General features: G+C 39.5%; 1 protein-coding gene across 2 annotated transcripts in view; it reads left to right on the top strand.

The window, feature by feature from the left end:
* Nucleotides 1-11,735, top strand: part of RUNX1 (runt related transcription factor 1) — an 84,713-nt gene extending 72,978 nt beyond the window's left edge. For both annotated transcript variants that reach the window (XM_019528900.1, XM_019528899.1), the window contains 2 exons: nucleotides 4,884-5,045; nucleotides 8,804-11,735. In XM_019528900.1, coding sequence (XP_019384445.1) covers nucleotides 4,884-5,045; nucleotides 8,804-9,297 — 656 coding nt within the window. In that variant the 3' untranslated portion in view covers nucleotides 9,298-11,735. The remainder of the gene's footprint in view (nucleotides 1-4,883; nucleotides 5,046-8,803) is intronic.
* Nucleotides 11,736-16,771: the final 5,036 nt, after the last annotated feature.

Below are 16,771 nucleotides of genomic sequence, written 5' to 3'. Positions count from 1 at the left end.
CAGTCATTTCTTATTTCCCTCTTGGTCGGCATTTGCAAGCCATTGCTTAACTGCTGAGAAGTGATCCCTGCCTTCTTTCATCCCATCTTTTGTGCCAGTTGGTGCCTTTAAAGTGCTTGCCAGGAGAGCAGAGGAACTGCAAAGCTCAACACTATGCAGCTTACAGAATCTTTTACATGTGACTGACAGAAACTGTTGCAACTTGAGAGCAAGGTCTGGCAACTGCGGAGGCTGTTTCACAATTTCTTCATCTTGGTATATCAGGGACTGGTGGGATTTTAACAGATCTAGATCTGTGGCTAATTAACTGCTCACTACTTGAGTCTACTCCCTTTTACCCGCTGACCCCTGCACTGTAAAATTATTTCTTGAAGGCAGGATGTCAAGTGATCATCTTAACAAGTTTTAGATACTGCTTGTGGGAATGAAACATTACTTTTCAGGCAGTGCTTTTGGAGTGCATCCTTGGTTTAGCCATGTGAAAATAAAGTGTGTGCCCTCATTCAGTCAAGGGAACCCCTGCTACCTGTCTGCTTACTGACATCTCAGTCTCCATTCTGACTCGCGCCATAAAGTCCTGACTCACATCCTGCTGCTCCTTTCACAGGTTTCTAGGAATACATTTTATCATCCTCAGATTTGGTGACAACATTGCAGTTGGCAGAGATCAGGCTGTGATGTCTGACCTGCAATGACCCTCTGTGAGCTGTCTTCTTCAATACCACAGTGATATCAGCCAGTTCTGAGTCCCGTTGGACCTTACTCAAAATATAACTGGCATTCACACACAGCCATTAAGCAAGTTTCTTTGCACCTCATGGGCATAGGAGTCTCCACCATCTGCTTATAATTTCAAACTGACCACTGAAATGAATTCTTCACTAGAATGATAGGGTTAGGTGCTTTCCTTTCTAATCTGGATTTTTTTTTTAACCAGATAAATGAATTCAGTGGTGAAAAGAGACTCTTTCCCTGCTACCATGAAGGGATCAAATTCTGAGCTGCTGATGTAAATCAGCACAGCTCCATTGAACTGCGCTGATTTTACACCAGACAGTGATCTGACCCAAAGCCCTTGTTTCTCTCTCTCCCTCTTTCTTTTATGTTGTGCAGTTTAAAATGGGAGTCTCCTCTGAAAAACAGTTATAAAGAAGTGGCATCTTGGGACTTTGTGTTTATTTTGGCTCACTGGCTTCCAAGCTGTACATGTTTAGGCTCAGCTTACTGGTAAAACTTGAGAGGGTTTTATTTGATTGACTTCCCCACAGTCACTTGGGCTATGAGTCTAAAGAAAGGTTCTTTCCCTTTTATGCTACCTTGCCATTAATAAAGGGTCTGCAAAAACCAAATGATGCCTTCCATGATATCTGTGCAATGCTTTTGTCTGGCAAGTGTCAGCTTGTTTGCTTTTTTTTTCTTCTAGCTGGGTTGGTTCTGGAGTGCCAACATCCGGTAAACATGCCCGCACATATGCATATGTATATGTATGTGTCTGTATACGTGTTTATGTATGTGTGGGTGTGTGTGTATACATACATACATACACATACACACGCGTGCGTGCACACACACACACACACACGCATATATGTGAAATGTATACATATAGTCACAAAAGTCAGCAAATGAGACTTTTGAGTATACCCAGGGAACAGGCCAGCCAGGTAAAATCAAAAAGGAGGCAACTTTTATGCAACCACTTTTCAGAGTAGAACTGCACTTAAGAAAAACTGTTCCAGAGTTGTTATGGGTTAGAAAGGCTAAGAGCAAGTCTTACAAGTGTCATGTTAATTGCTTTGACAACTTGACAACTCTGAGAGTGTCACATGTGGAAGGTGGCATTTTGTATTAGGTCTCAAATCCAAATATATTACTGCCTGTGGTAGCCACATCATAAAATCATGTCATTCTGGAAACTTACTATGAGCCTGGCACAGCACTTCTTTTATGAAGTGACTTAGTGCCAACCAAACCCTAGCTGGAATATAAGCTAGCAATTCTGAGACTGCAGGAAGTTCTCCAGTGCCACCTACTGTTAAATTATCAACAGTAGAATCTCAAAACAAAAGGCAAAGCTAAGATGCCAGCCTTCTCCAGATTACACTTTCATTTTCTGCTGCGGTGATAATTAGAACACCAGCAACTACTGAGACCAGTGGCATGAGAAAAGAAAGCTTTAACCCTTTCCCTGAGTCTTTCAAGAACCTTCTTTTATTAAATGATTAAAGATTACGTAACATTTATGCTGTTTAATTACTAGTTTTTAAAACAAGTCAAACAAAATTTTTTCATGGCAGTGAAACATGACGGGACATGAAAGATGGTTCAATGCTTTATGCTTAATAGGTTGTTAGGCATGAAGCTGGAGGCTGAGAGCTGGTGACTACGCAACAAGGTGTGAATTATTGCACCATAATTCCTGCCCTAGAGCAATCATTAACCATTTACATTTTTAAATCCATTTTCCCACATCATAAAAATTAGATCTGGAAAGTACTTACTAGTAGGGGAAATACAGGAAGGTTTGGGCCTAGATCTTCAAACTGGTGTAAACTATTGCAGCTCCCTTGACTTCAGGCTATTTTGATTTCCTTTTAAATGATTCCGAAATCCTATTTGACCCTAGAGGCCCTTGGGCCTTTTTATTTTCCTTTCATGTAAATGGGAGTAGCTCTATCTCTCTCTATCCCAATCTTTTTGGAGATATTTTTAATTAGGAAGTAACTTGCACTTATTTTGAAGTGTGTTTTCATTAAATTCATTTATTTGTGTGTGCACACTTCCCCACTCCTGTTGCAGGGCTTCCATCACCTCCAAGGAACCTTTTTCTGCACTGATGTAAGCTACAGAAAACCCTTAAACAGATAAAACAGGTGGAACAAGTCGGCTTCTCCAATAGCCATTTCAGCAGATGTACTAGGGATTGATTGGGCAAGGCCAGGGGCATATCAAGGAGTTTCTGTGCCCTGGGCACCAGCAGCAGCAGCAGAAGCAGCAGTGTCTGGGCTGTTGGTGGCTGTTGTTCTTGCTCTCCTGTGAGTTGGCTCCTGGAGCTGGTGCCCTAGTTGTCTACCTTAGGCTACTAAGCAAAAAGTTCAAACTGTATATTTTTGCCTACACTTAGTGCCACATTACTCAGCTGAGTAGACCCACTAAACTCAATTGGCCTGGATGCCTGAGTAAGGTGATCAGTTCAGGATTGAGCTGTTTTGGCATGGGACTATTGGCAAACTTGCACTCCCAGTTTCTACAAATCGTTATTTCTGACAAAAGCCCTACAGACTGAATTTCTTTAGCTGTCTGCCTCTTGCTTCTAATAAATATTACTCACAGATTTTAAACAAAGAAATGATTTTAGATTTGGAAACAATTTGGGGGGGGGTTGTGCCCATATTTCCTGTTTGTGCCCTATATTTCCTGTAATCTAATAGGCTGGCTTTCTAAAGCAATGACTCAAATGAATCATTATAAAGGAACTCTGCACACAAGAGGAGATACAGTACTTCAGCGTTTTCATCCAGGCAGAATTGGAATGTCTGTTTATCAATGTAAAAATCTTTTGATGGACTTAAAAGTTTATTCTGCAGATGGCCTTACAAGTAATGCTTTAAAAGGCCAGGTTACTCTGCTTTTCTATAACTCTCTCCTTCCAAACAAATGAAACAAACAAAATGTAAATCGCATCTGCATAAAACACAACCAACTAATAATCTCCAGATGTGATTTCTTATGGAAGATCAAAGTCCTTCATCTTGAACTTGAGAGCATTTCCTCCCATGCTGGTATCAGCTTTATGTAAATACTGCCTGCTAGTCAGATATTTGCTTCTTTTGAAAAAGACAAAAAGCCAGTTCAAGCTGGAACAAAACATTTTTACTGCTGGTACAACTAGAGGATAATCACAGTGTTGTGGACTGTTCTTAAGAAATAAATCTTTCATGCTTTAAATGTTAATGAAAGTAAAAGGCAGTTTCTGCAGGTACAACAAGACCCACTTCTATGCCTGTGAAAGCTCACCAAACAAAAAAGAGTTGTTCTTATGATGGAAAAACTGCTTTAGGCAAACATCTTCTGCTCCCTGTCATAAGTCTCTGACCTCAAATTGAAGACAAACTCGTTTTGAAGCCTAATGTAATATTTTTCCCCATTTTAGTAAGAACTTCTATGCATCCATACATTTCAGGATTTCACCTGGGCACAATGGAAAGCCTCTGAAAAGCCTATGCTCATAAAATATCTTGTATCCCCTAATTTGCAGTTCTAAAGAGGTTTACATAACAATTTCTATTTCTAAAGTTCATTCACTGTTATTCATTCATCTCTTTTAATGGAATTTCTTTATTTTCTGTGTAATCACCTACATTTTCAGAGAACTACGGCTGAGATTTTTTCAGAGTTAAGTGAGTTGAAACTCCCAAATCTTACTGAACCAACCACATAACTCCCTTAGGATCATTTGACGTTCCCACTCTAAACTGTATCACATTCTAGCATTGCTGTCTTCTCCTCGGTGCTGTGCAAGACTTGCTTTTGTGGCAGAATAAGCAACTACTGTATGACCTGAAATATGTACCTCCACAATGAATGGTTTGTGCATTGACACTTTCACCTTGGGAAGCTGGATCAACTTCTCCCTTTCCACCATCAATGTGAATTTTCTAAAAACTTCACAAGGAAGAGTCAACTGATCAAAAATCAAATACACCAATTGTATCTTAGAATGTGATTCATCTGAAGGTCTCTCAGCAATGGGGAATGTAGGGACTGAAATGTATTTATAATAGCATATAAGTACGTCTCCACATAAACCATCTGGTTCAGTACTCATGTTTGAACACAGACCTTAGTGGTGAAAAACAAGCTCTCTCTCTCTTTCATTGCAGATACAAGGCAAGTACAGCCATCTCCTCCTTGGTCCTATGATCAGTCCTACCAATACTTGGGATCAATTGCAACACCTTCAGTGCACCCTGCCACACCAATTTCACCCGGGAGAGCTAGTGGCATGACATCCCTCACAGCAGAACTTTCAAGCCGACTTTCGGGTAAGTATCTGAAAGTTATTATTGAAAAGATAATGAGCCACCATCAAAGCAATGGGACTATTCCCAAAAAATGATACGAGGGGTAGGAACTTCCTACTGTGCTGTTGCTTCTTTACTCAAGCTGTAAGGAAGCACATTCTGGGCTTCAAGAAAAAAACCTCTTAATGGTTTACTTGGCTCCGTGTGAGAGAGAAATCTGGTTTGGGTACAAACTGTCATTGTCAAGAACCAGAAAAAGAAATTAGTTTTAGCTGCTTTGAAATTGGATATACGTGGAACTATAAAAATAGTTTAGATAGCTGGAGAGCAAATATATCTGCCAAAAAATGAATGCCATAGATATTTCAACTCTGCTTCCTTCCCTCATACTAAATGCAGACCAGATCATAGTAGATTATGGACACACACCTTGAATACAAGGTGGTGTTTTTTGACACTTTAAGTGTTGTATTGTACTGTCATGTTACATCTGTCAAATTGCAGCAAAAAACTTTACAAGCCAACATAAAAATGTAGCCTGTAAAGGAAAGCTAACCACCTGGCTTTGTACTGTATACAACTGACCATCTGCTGAGATTGTTCCTCCACATCTTGAATCAACATGTGGGTGTTTAGCAGCATGAGTTTTCTTAAAATGAGTAGAAGCCATACAAGCTTAAGCTTCTTACATATGCCTAAAAATTTACCCGTTGAGGCAAATCTTAATCTCATTTAAGCATGCACGGCTCCTACCAAAATCATTGAGAGGCACTTGAATGACATATGGTCTACGCTGCTACCAGACATGCAATGATCTGGACCTCCTAAAATACTTTACCCAAAGATTTGATTATTATTACTTATATAGGCTTGGGTGAGATTCCCCATAGAAAGTAGTTCAGTTGTTCGATGATAGCAAGATCATACAGCTTGTCAAAATACTTTTTTTTTTTGAAGCAATATTTCAAAATCAGTTCTAACAGAGATTTCAAATGACAAAAAAGACTGTGTTTTAACTGTATACATTTTATAACTGGTTCGACACTCTATTTGTATTTTTAAAAATAAATATTTCCCATTCTTACTTTTACCCCCATTTCTTTTATAACCCAGACAAGATATGAACTACTGACTAGAAAACTGCTTACAACTCCGGCATATATCCCAAATTCATCTAACTCTTACTGTAACACAAAGCTTGAATGCTGAGCTTAGGGATATTTGCATAAACTTATTTTGCTATATTATTATTTATTTGAATGACCATAGGCATGCACCAGGACTATGCAATGCTAAACAGTGCACACACCCAAAACAAAAGCTGTAAACCTCTAAAGCTAAGCACAGACAGTCCGAAAGTCTGAGGCTGAATTGATTCAATCTTTGTAGGTTAGTCTAAGCTGCATAGATTGAACCAATAAGCAAGTGAATGGACATTCACTTTTGATTCCGGAAATGCAGCCACATGCCTGCAGTGGCCCAGGCCAGAAACCAGTGGGGTGAGTGGGGGAGGGGAGGAGGAAGAACTGCGCTACAGCATGCCTCTTTGCCTGACTGAAGCAGACAGCTTTGGCCAAGCCTAGCTCACCCACCCTGCAAGGGGACATTTGTGGGGGAGGCACAAAGTATCCTGGGATGCTGGGGGACTATAAGTTAAATTGAATCTGGAGGGGATCTGGGACAGAAGTTCAATAAATCAATTTAACCTAACTCAGTTAAGTCTGATACTGCATCCATCCAGGTTTGTCTTAATCTTGTTCCGGCCATTTTGAAAGTGGTTTATGTGCGCTGAACTTCTGTGGTTTGAACTGAACTTCTTACAGATTTGAACTGTTTTACAATCACTTTTACCAATTTATGTGTAATTTTTGTCCACAGTTAAGCAGTTTATAGTTTAACTAGAGATGCACTGTATTACTTCTTAGTTCAGAGGTAAGGTTATGCATTACAGCATACTAGATAAACTTGGGGTAAGCAATCTGTTCATCTGTTGGAGGTAGAAGCACATTTCTTGTGGAGATACGGAGTCTAACAGAGACCATATTTAATGTGATATCTGGGGAATGAGGGAAGCTAGCAGATGTCCTTTAACTTGTCATTGCTTTACATTTCCATTGTGAGTAGTTTTTGCCTAAGCATCCTTAACAATTTGTTTGTTATAGTTTTGTTTCTCTAATATGATTTATATTTGAAATATTACTTTATATTTGGGGGAAAATATCTCTTTATATCTTAACATGCCCCCAGCTATAACCTTCTCCCTCATGCTCTAGGAAATTCCAGGGAAACCCATTTCTTCCTGGGGAAGACAGTGGTGATGAGAGGACTGAAAATCTGGTTTCTAAATGGAAGCTTACACCTCTGCCTTCACTCCAGAGTAGCCCCTGCCATTGCATAGTACTGTGTAACTGCAATTTAAAACTGAAATGTGGTACAGTGTAGGCGAAGGAAACATTCAGGTGTCCATTGATCTTGTTAAATAAAAAGGCAGCCTGACAGGCTCAGAAATGAAGCCTGTAACATGCGTCAGAGTACTTCTGTGAAACTTTTAGAAATTCATCAAAGGGATCTGGCTGAGTGGCTGACAAGCTTTCAGAACCAGACACTGCTGTACGTCTGCTGCGCCTTTTAATCCAGTCACAGCAGACTGCTTTGTTTTTCCTTCTTCCACTTACTAATGCTTCCTCCTGCACACACACTCCTTTCATACAGACTCCACACCTTGTCTGGAAGGAGTAGTCTTCTGAGAAGGTTTTTTTATTATTATTATTGTTGTTATTTTAATAATATATAGCTGCCAACTCAAGGGACGGACAAGTTCCATTAATCTGAGTCATGATGAAGAACCTTTTAAAGAGGCCATTATCTGCTCAGGTTGTTTAATCCCTTTGCAGACAGCAGGGAGCTGGTGGGAGCTGGGCCTACTTCCATCAGCCTCAGACTTAAGGGAGCAAAATGTAGCTGTTATATCAGATGTTGAAGTCAACCACTTGTGAAACATTTCCCTCAAAAAATCTGCACTTTTTTTTTAATCTCCAAGTAACAAAGTAACCACTGGAGTCATTGTATTTTACCGTTTAAGGCCAGACTATTCAGAGCTTTAGAGAGATTTTGGAAGCCCATATTTGGATACCTCAAAGGGACCTGCTTTTGTTGGCTTTAGTAATGGAGAGAGAAAATGTGGACCAATAATATTAACAGTAAGTGCCAACAGTATGCTAAGTACATGCATGTGCATATACAAGTAAAGACAGTCCCTACCCTGTGGATCTTCCAGCCCAACAGGCAACAAACAGAGCAGGATGCAACAAAGGACTAAGCACTGGACTTGGTATCTCTCTTTGCTAGGTTCTCGGTGAATCACTTACCTCAGTTTCCCCAACGCTAAACTGGGGATAGTGTTACTACTTCAAAAGGGCATAGCTCCAATTATTTAGTTCATGTTCATGGTATGCTTTGAAGATGCTAATACATGTATATACTGTAAACTCTATAAGAACTGACAAATCCAAAACCAGGGACAGGGGGAAGCTCTGGCAGGCCATTTTAAGTTTCCACTTTTCTGAAATGAATCCAGTGACCACAATGTTACCAGTACCCTACTTATGATCTGGTGAAGGAAAACATTTATCTTTCGTAGCAATGAAAATGCTTTTTTCACTTCATTATTGTAAGCTCCCTAGGTATTGTTTACACCCCTGAAATAAACAACTCCTAAAGGCTTATGAATCTTTTTCCCATTTGAATTTTGATTTTATCTTTCTTCTCTCAAAAACCAGGTGCTTCTGACCTAACGGCATTCAGTGACCCCAGGGTAGGAATCGATCGCCCCTTCTCCACACTTCCTTCAATTTCTGATCCTCGTATGCACTACCCAGGAGCATTCACCTACACACCAACGCCTGTCAGTTCAGGAATAGGAATTGGTATGTCTGCCATGTCCACTGCCACGAGATACCACACTTATCTCCCTCCTCCCTATCCTGGTTCTTCTCAGGCTCAAGGAAGCCCATTTCAGACCAGCTCGCCTTCTTACCATCTCTATTACGGAACATCAGCAGGGTCATACCAGTTCTCCATGATCTCTGGGGGGGACCGGTCACCCCCACGTATCCACCCTCCGTGTACCAATGCTTCCACAGGATCTACGCTCCTCAACCCCAACCTTCCAAACCAAAGCGATGTCGTAGAGGCAGAAGGAAGTCACAGTAACTCCCCTACTAACATGGCAACCACAGCAAGACTAGAGGAAGCAGTATGGCGACCATATTGAATGAATTATATATAAAGATGGGCCAGGACTAAAGTGCTTTTTATCTGCTGATACCCATAGGTGTCCCATAAACACTCTTGTTGCCTGTGGGCACTGCAATGTCATTTTCAGAAGCAATTTATCTGGAAGTCAGTACTTCATGGAATGTTGCCAGGGTATTAGCTAGTTAGTCTTGGTTAGTGAAGTGATGTCATTCCAAAAAAGTCCCCTTTTTCCAGTGCTGAACTTCTGGAAAGGAGGACAAGTAAGTCAGTGGTCTAGAGACAGGGAGGGCCGGTAGGCAGATACCCATTTTGTTACAGACCAGTGACTTCCAAAGACCCCTGGTTTTGGAAGTCTCCAAAGCCCTAAAGAGTGCTTCAGTTCACTTCTAAATGTAAGACTTAAAATCTAACACAATCTTAGCGAGTTTACGTCATCATATGGACATGTTAGTTATAAGGAAGTATAGGAAGATTCCCAGAGGGAAACTGTGAATGCTTCTGTTTTAGCAATGCTGTGAATGAGAGGTTTTATATCTTGGACTTAAATTTTTTTACCAAGTTGTATATTCCAAAGAGTATGGAAGGGGTTTTTTATTATTTTTTTAGGATGCAACTCATCCTGCTTTGCATCTAATTTGTTTTATTTTTCTTTTGGCACCTTAAACATTGCAAAAAAGATTTAACTTTTTTAAAATCATGCTTTCTTCTTTCTTGCTTTGTCATCTGAAAGAATCAGCCCCTTTTCAATGAGGTAATTTAACTATTTTTTTTCTTTTGGACTTTTTTTAATGCAACGGCTACAGCCTTGGGTCATTTTCAACTACTGTATTATGATGATGAGTTCCTTATATTTATGCTTGATGTTTAGACTTTTCTTATTTGTTGATACTATTATTATTTAAAATATGCTTATATTATAGAACAGCAAATGCCTTTTTTGGTAGCAGCCAAAGTTAAATTTCTCACATTGAAAAAGGCTGGAATAATGATGGGTAATGTGACCTTTGAATTATGTAGAAATATTGTTTACATTTAGCTCCCTTTCACTTTAATCAGCCATTTAGGTGGTTAAAAATCTTTGAAAATCTGGGTCTAACTCCAACTAAAATGATTTAGGCTCCTAAATACCACTGAGGAACAAAGTCTTTGTACCCAATAGAGTCATTCTTTCCCTCCCTGCTGTTCTTTCAAGGCCAAGGGTCATTTTTAAGGATCAATAATACAGAAAAGTATGATTTATGAGGTCAGTTCATCTCCCTTCAACTAAACAGCTAGTTAAGACTACATGCTACTATTGAGCCTGCCTGGCCTTCTTATTGATGTCAGCAGGAGCCATCTACTAATTCAAAGATAGAATCTGGCACACAGCTATTATTCCAAGGGTGAAAACTAGGCTCAGCTGAAGTCAGCGGAGCTGATTTATGTAGAGCTAAGACTTCACCCAAATTTTTCAGGACAGTAAACTACATATGAACATATGGAAAACTGGATTAATTTAACCCATCATGAGTAAATGGACCTAAAAAGTGCTATCAAACTCAGGTGGAAAACAGAATATGAAACAAGTCTGATGACTTCACAGTCATAACATTTCCATAACATTTCCAAAGGAAGAGGAAGAATATCTCAAACAGGGGCACAGAATATTAAGTCCTGTAGAACATTTGAAATACTTTATAATAGTATAGTATAATAGTGTGTTATGGAATTGTCACTGTTGCCCATCATTACAGCACAAACATATCAGATGTCACTGTACATTTTATGGCACTATTTTATTTGGGGGTTTGGTCTGAATACAGCTGTTGTACTACTCAAGAATTACAAACTGCTGATGTTGACATGTGTGCATTCAAAATGATCTGATTGTTATTTAATGTACCTCTTAAATTAGTGAAACACTTTCAGGTCAACTCAGAAGAGTATTTAAAAGCTGGACTTCAGATCAGTGTTTGATGTTTAAAAAAAATTAAAAGGATTCAAATTAGAAAGATCCTTGGCTGCAGGCAGCAAAACAGCTGGACTTATTTAAAACAATTTGTTTTTCAAGTTTGGGGATTTTTTATATTGATTTAGCTTCTTTGTTTTAAGCAGATGCAGTAGCACTTTGGTATAAAAAAGTTACAAATTGAAGAATCTCAGATCAATAAGGTCATTTTCTTGCCGAAAATAGGGAATGTTTCAAATAATTGAAAAATATATGGTGTTCTCCTTTTCATGCAGTGAAATTACATACATTTCCCTGTTACATTTGTTCTAAGAACAGACAAAGGGAAGACACTGAAAAAGTATTCCTTTAAAAACTTTGCAAGGCATTTTGGAAGTAGGAAGGCTATCCTGAATTTAAATAATCATTTATGATATGTTTCACTGTCAGTGTCTCTTGTCTTCAGTGATCACCTTCACTGATTAAACTGTAACTCTACATAGAAATAAACCTTTAAATCACATGTAGCTGTTCAGGTTAAGTAATCATTTGAACAGAGAGGTAGTTAGCCATGTCTAAAGTCAGGTAAAAGGCAGCATAGATTTGCACCTTATAAGCTAATCAAAGTGAGAGACAGTTTGTGCACACACACGAGAGATATATATATACACATATATATAACTTTAGTTATCCTATAAGGTACAAATCTACCCTGCCTTCTAAATCATTGACTAGCATCTTTTTACTCAGACCTTGTGACTGGCCCACACAAACATGGCATGGTACAAATATCAACACACAATAACAATGTGAGGAGCAGAGATAACTAGATTCTGCACTGAAGAGAACAGTGCTGCCCATTTTCCCAGCTACTCCTGCTGTGAGTGCATAGCTAAACACATTTTGTTCATGCTGAGGATTACATTTAAATCTATGTCTCCTCAGGTGTAACTCTTCTTTACCAAAGGCCATTGTCCATCCATTCCCACTCCTTTTATACCTTACATTTTTAAGGCTAAGGGAACATGTATTGCACAACGAGTACCTCTCGGCATGTAGGATTTTGCCTAATGTTTAATCTTTCCTGTGTCAATACATACCTTCCATTTGCACTTGCACTGACATTTAACCAGTTGAGCTTTCCACTCCCCTGTATGCCCTGTCTAAGAACGTGCTGGATCAGGATTACAGTAATAGCTGAGATAACCCAGCTTCTGTTGTCAAAAAAACCCCTTCAGTTTGTCTGTCTGCAGCGTGTGATAGCTGTTGACAAATACCTATGTTTAAAAGATAACCTTTATGGGCATCTTTACATGTACTACAGGGGTGGAGGTTATGCTTTAATTAGAGTGGGCCTGAGAGTCACTCTAACCAAAGCACCCACAGCGTCTCATGTATTCAGCATCCCACGCTTCAAAATGGCAGAGAGGTGCTTTAAAGCTTGTTCAGTGAGCTTTACTTAAAGTGCTCCCATCACGATTTTGAAGCACAGGGACACTGAATACAGAAGATGCAGATGCTGCTGGAATGCTCTAATTAGCATGCTCCAGCAGACTCAGTTAATTGAGTCTCTGATGCACTGCAATTACACATCTATAGGCACCCTATATTTCCAGCTTGGAAGAGCAGATGAGCACTAGAATTAAACTTACATTTTTACATAGCAAAACTGAAATACAGATTATGCATCCGCTTTGCTTTATCTATCCTTGTGATTCATTTATTTGACTAGTGTGCCTTGTGGTTTTCATATCATAGTTTGGTCAGAAAAGAAATCAAACATCTCTTCTGAGCTCCATGCCCAGGAGTCATGTGCTGCTTCTATGGAATTGTTTTGGTCATCTTACATTAAAAAAGTACACATAGTGGATCCTTGAGGCTGTACAGGTGCTCTCGTGTGGGATCTGAAAGCTGTTAACAGGTGAAAGAAGTTTGAGAAAGACGTTTCCTATTCATGCATCTATTTCTTAATCCATGTGTATCAGTCCTGTCTGTAAATGAAATGTGGAACAGTTCTGTTCCTCCGCAAGTGACTCACAGAGCTCAGGGTTCTAGTCCCATTAAAGTAAAGATGATTATTTATATTAGCTTCATCCAACCCCAGGATTAAGCCCATGTGTCTTCCTATTACAGAATGCAACCTTGGAGGCTGCCTGATTGCAGCCTGAGAAGTCAAGTTATAATCAGACATCAGGAAATATAGAGCATGACTCTCATTTACACAACAACCTCTTTGCATTGTTCTGTGAATTCACACTTGCTTCAGATAGGCCTGGTTCTGCCTGAAGGAGAGGGTTGAACTGGCTGACCTCCTGAGGTCCCTTCGAGCCCTGCTTGTCCATGGTCAAGGCTCCTGTCACAGTCCTATAGTAAGGTAAAGAGGCTCTCATGTCAAAGAGAATCAGGCACAGAGTTCATTCCTGCAACTGAGGGTTTCATGTGTAGATTATGTTCAGTAATTCTTTGGAACAGAAACCAGTGGATTCCTACAATATGATATAGCTGATTTCTGTCCCAAGTTAGCTGTGCCTTTGAAACATTTGCTATTATTTTCTGGATGGCCTTCTACATTCGTTTGCTTGAAAACTCAGAATAAACTGATCCTTTTCTATTTGAACAAAATACTTTCTTGTTTACCTGCATCGTAACTTTTTTGGTTTGTTTTTTGTTTTGTTTAATATAGCTTGGTCAGTCCTGATCACTCAGCGTTTTTTCTCCTTATCATAGAAGGGTTGCATCAACAGATTTAATTGTATTTATGTATGTAAATAGATTTTAAAAGCTCTACAGCAAAATATTGTTAGTGCTTGTAATTACTCTGCATTTTTCTCATTTTTCTGTGTTTTTAATGAACTTATCCTTGTGTTTGCTAAGTACTGTAGTGAAGCTTGTTTCTTTCCAACTTAGTTATTTTAGGCTTCAAGATTAACTACATTTTATTCACCTTTGTAAACAGTTATAGCATGGTCTCTATCAAACACTCTTCACTTTTTGTGATGGGGAGGAATGAATGTGCACAAAACTGTGGGTTATTTGTGGTATTCTGGATGTGACAGTTGCAACTTAATTTAAAATAGAAATTTTCATTCTGAGAGGACTGGATGGTAAATCTGATAGGATTTCACAGTGGGGAATCAGAACAGCATCACAGTATATTTGTTCAGCATTTACTGGATATGTTTACAAAACGGATGCTGCAGTGTACTGCAATGGTCACATTTTCCTTTGACACTGTCATACTGAGCATTTTCAGAAGGGGAAACTATAAGCTCTGGCAGTTTGAAGTTTTGTTACATTGGTTATTTTTCACAAGAAAATGAGATAGAGAAAATGGAGTAGATTTTTCCCCACTACAGGATATCTCAAGATACCACATCAGAGTAAATACTTGCCGTATCTAAGGAGGGCCATGTCCAGTGTCCAGTGCTACAGGAAAATTCATTATGACTAGCATGCAGAGCAGCTGGACTGCTGCATTAGTTCTAATGGAAACTTTCTTTCTTTCTTTGTACCACAGTTTCTTCTGTAAATTCAATATCATAATTAGTGTGAATGACAAATAAAACGTTTGACAAGTACATGCACTGGATGGGCTTATTCTTTCAATCAGAAGTAAATAACCTTTGATTCTACCAGAGAAAGAGCATTGGCAAAGTACCATTCACAGTTTCAAAAATATATTTTCTTTACAGTTTGAGAGACAAATGCTGAAGAGTTTATTCTATTTTTTTCCTTTTATGTTGGATGAAACCTCTCCCTCTGCAGAGGGCCAGCACAAGGACTATTATGAGCATTAGTGGGTTTTAAGTGGTACTTAGATCTAGCAATTGAATTATGCCTCTTATTTCTTCATTAAATAAGAGTTTTCCAAAATGCCCTGTATTTTTGCTTTTTCCTCTTAATCCTTTCTTCAGTATAGGGCATCTTACAAGCTGGATTAGCATTTCTTTTTCTTTAACACATGAAGCTTCCGTGTGTGTGTGTGTGCACGCACCACACACACACACATACACACGGTAAAATTTGTTTCTATAGCTTTATATTTATCAATAAAATATATTATGTAACATAAATTGAAACTCTTACATATCCTACTATACAAAAGGATATATACTAAATAAGATTTGAGTTTGCTTATTCTCAATTACAACCAAGACAGTATACAAAAGAATTCTGTTCTAGTGCGCACTATCTTGCTGTATAGATTTGCTGGGTAGATTTGCACCTTATAGTTTAACAAAAGTGTGTGTGTGTGTAGCACATGCTTTCGTGGGCTGTAGCTGACTTCACCAGATACTGTGAAAGGGCATGCACAAAGCAGTGTATATCTTTCTATATACTGAGGAATTCTTTGAGTGATGATTTATGTAAAATTCTGGTCAGGAACTAAGAGGCAACAGTTTTTGAATACCAGATGGTTAGACTCTCCCATCAGGCCACGCAGTGACTGTACAAACCACACTTCGGGCAGAACCTTCTGCAACCTTCTTGTGACATATTTACGTGACAGCATCACTGGGAATTCAGTTCAGTGTGACACAGCCGCATTTCTCCCAGCACAGTCACGTGCCATCCCCAAAATTGTACCAGTGACATTTTAACCAAATTTCTCCCTGAACATGTGAAATACCAAGTGTACTTACAGGGATGTGAATCATGTACTGGCTCTCTCTAATCAGAGCTGTAACTTGCTAGTACCTCACCTGGGGTAGAAGCAGCAGCTGGAGGTCCACAGATGTGTTTTGAGGGGATATATCACCTCCTCTCTTGCCACTGGCATCTGTCAGGCAGCTATTTAAACACATTTTCAGCAAGGAGATGACCCCTGCTCCTGCAACAGCTCCTGCACTGTGTACTGCTGCTGACATACTATCCTTCCTGCTTCCAGAGCCAGAAGCATGGCAGGGAAGGTGTATGCGTGTGGAGGGGAAAGGAAAGATGGAGACAGGAGGGTGAGGTGCCCCATAGCCCCATTCCAACAAGCTTTCCTCTCCCTGCCTTAGGCAGCGCCCGGGACTTATTCCCCACTCACCCACCCGATGTTACACTGCTGTACCTAATCATTTGTTTCCTCACTTAAATGCAGCAAGAAGGGATGCAACAAAGACCATTTATCATACATTTTATCAAGAACACCTCAGTGGAAATATTTATACTTAATTCATGAACATGCTCCACTGAATAAAAGACACTGGAGTTCTCAGCCTGTGTAGGTTGATAGGATGCTAATGAGACTGTTCTTGGAAGCAAAGGAAAGGCAGCCCACAGCTCTCCACCATAATGCATTTGGTGATAGGTTCCACTTTGAAGATAACGTGAGACTTCTTTCCCTGCAGCAGCACAAAGGATGAGAGTGTCAACTGGAATAAAAACAGCTTGGGCAAAATTCAGCATCAGCTGGTGGGGGTGAAAGAGGAAAGACTCCGTCAAAACAGTAGGTTAGAGGAAAACTTGGACTGGATGGTTTAGACAGGGGAGATCCTGTCCTGAGCAATGTGTTGGGCTACATGACCTTGCAAGGTCCCTGCCAGCCCTATGTTTAATTCTACAAGCCTACAAGAGA

Source organism: Crocodylus porosus, unplaced genomic scaffold (assembly GCF_001723895.1).
Source record: "Crocodylus porosus isolate Cpor-Errol unplaced genomic scaffold, CroPor_comp1, whole genome shotgun sequence".
Lineage (NCBI taxonomy): Eukaryota > Metazoa > Chordata > Crocodylia > Crocodylidae > Crocodylus > Crocodylus porosus.
This window is presented reverse-complemented; position numbering and strand designations above follow the sequence as displayed.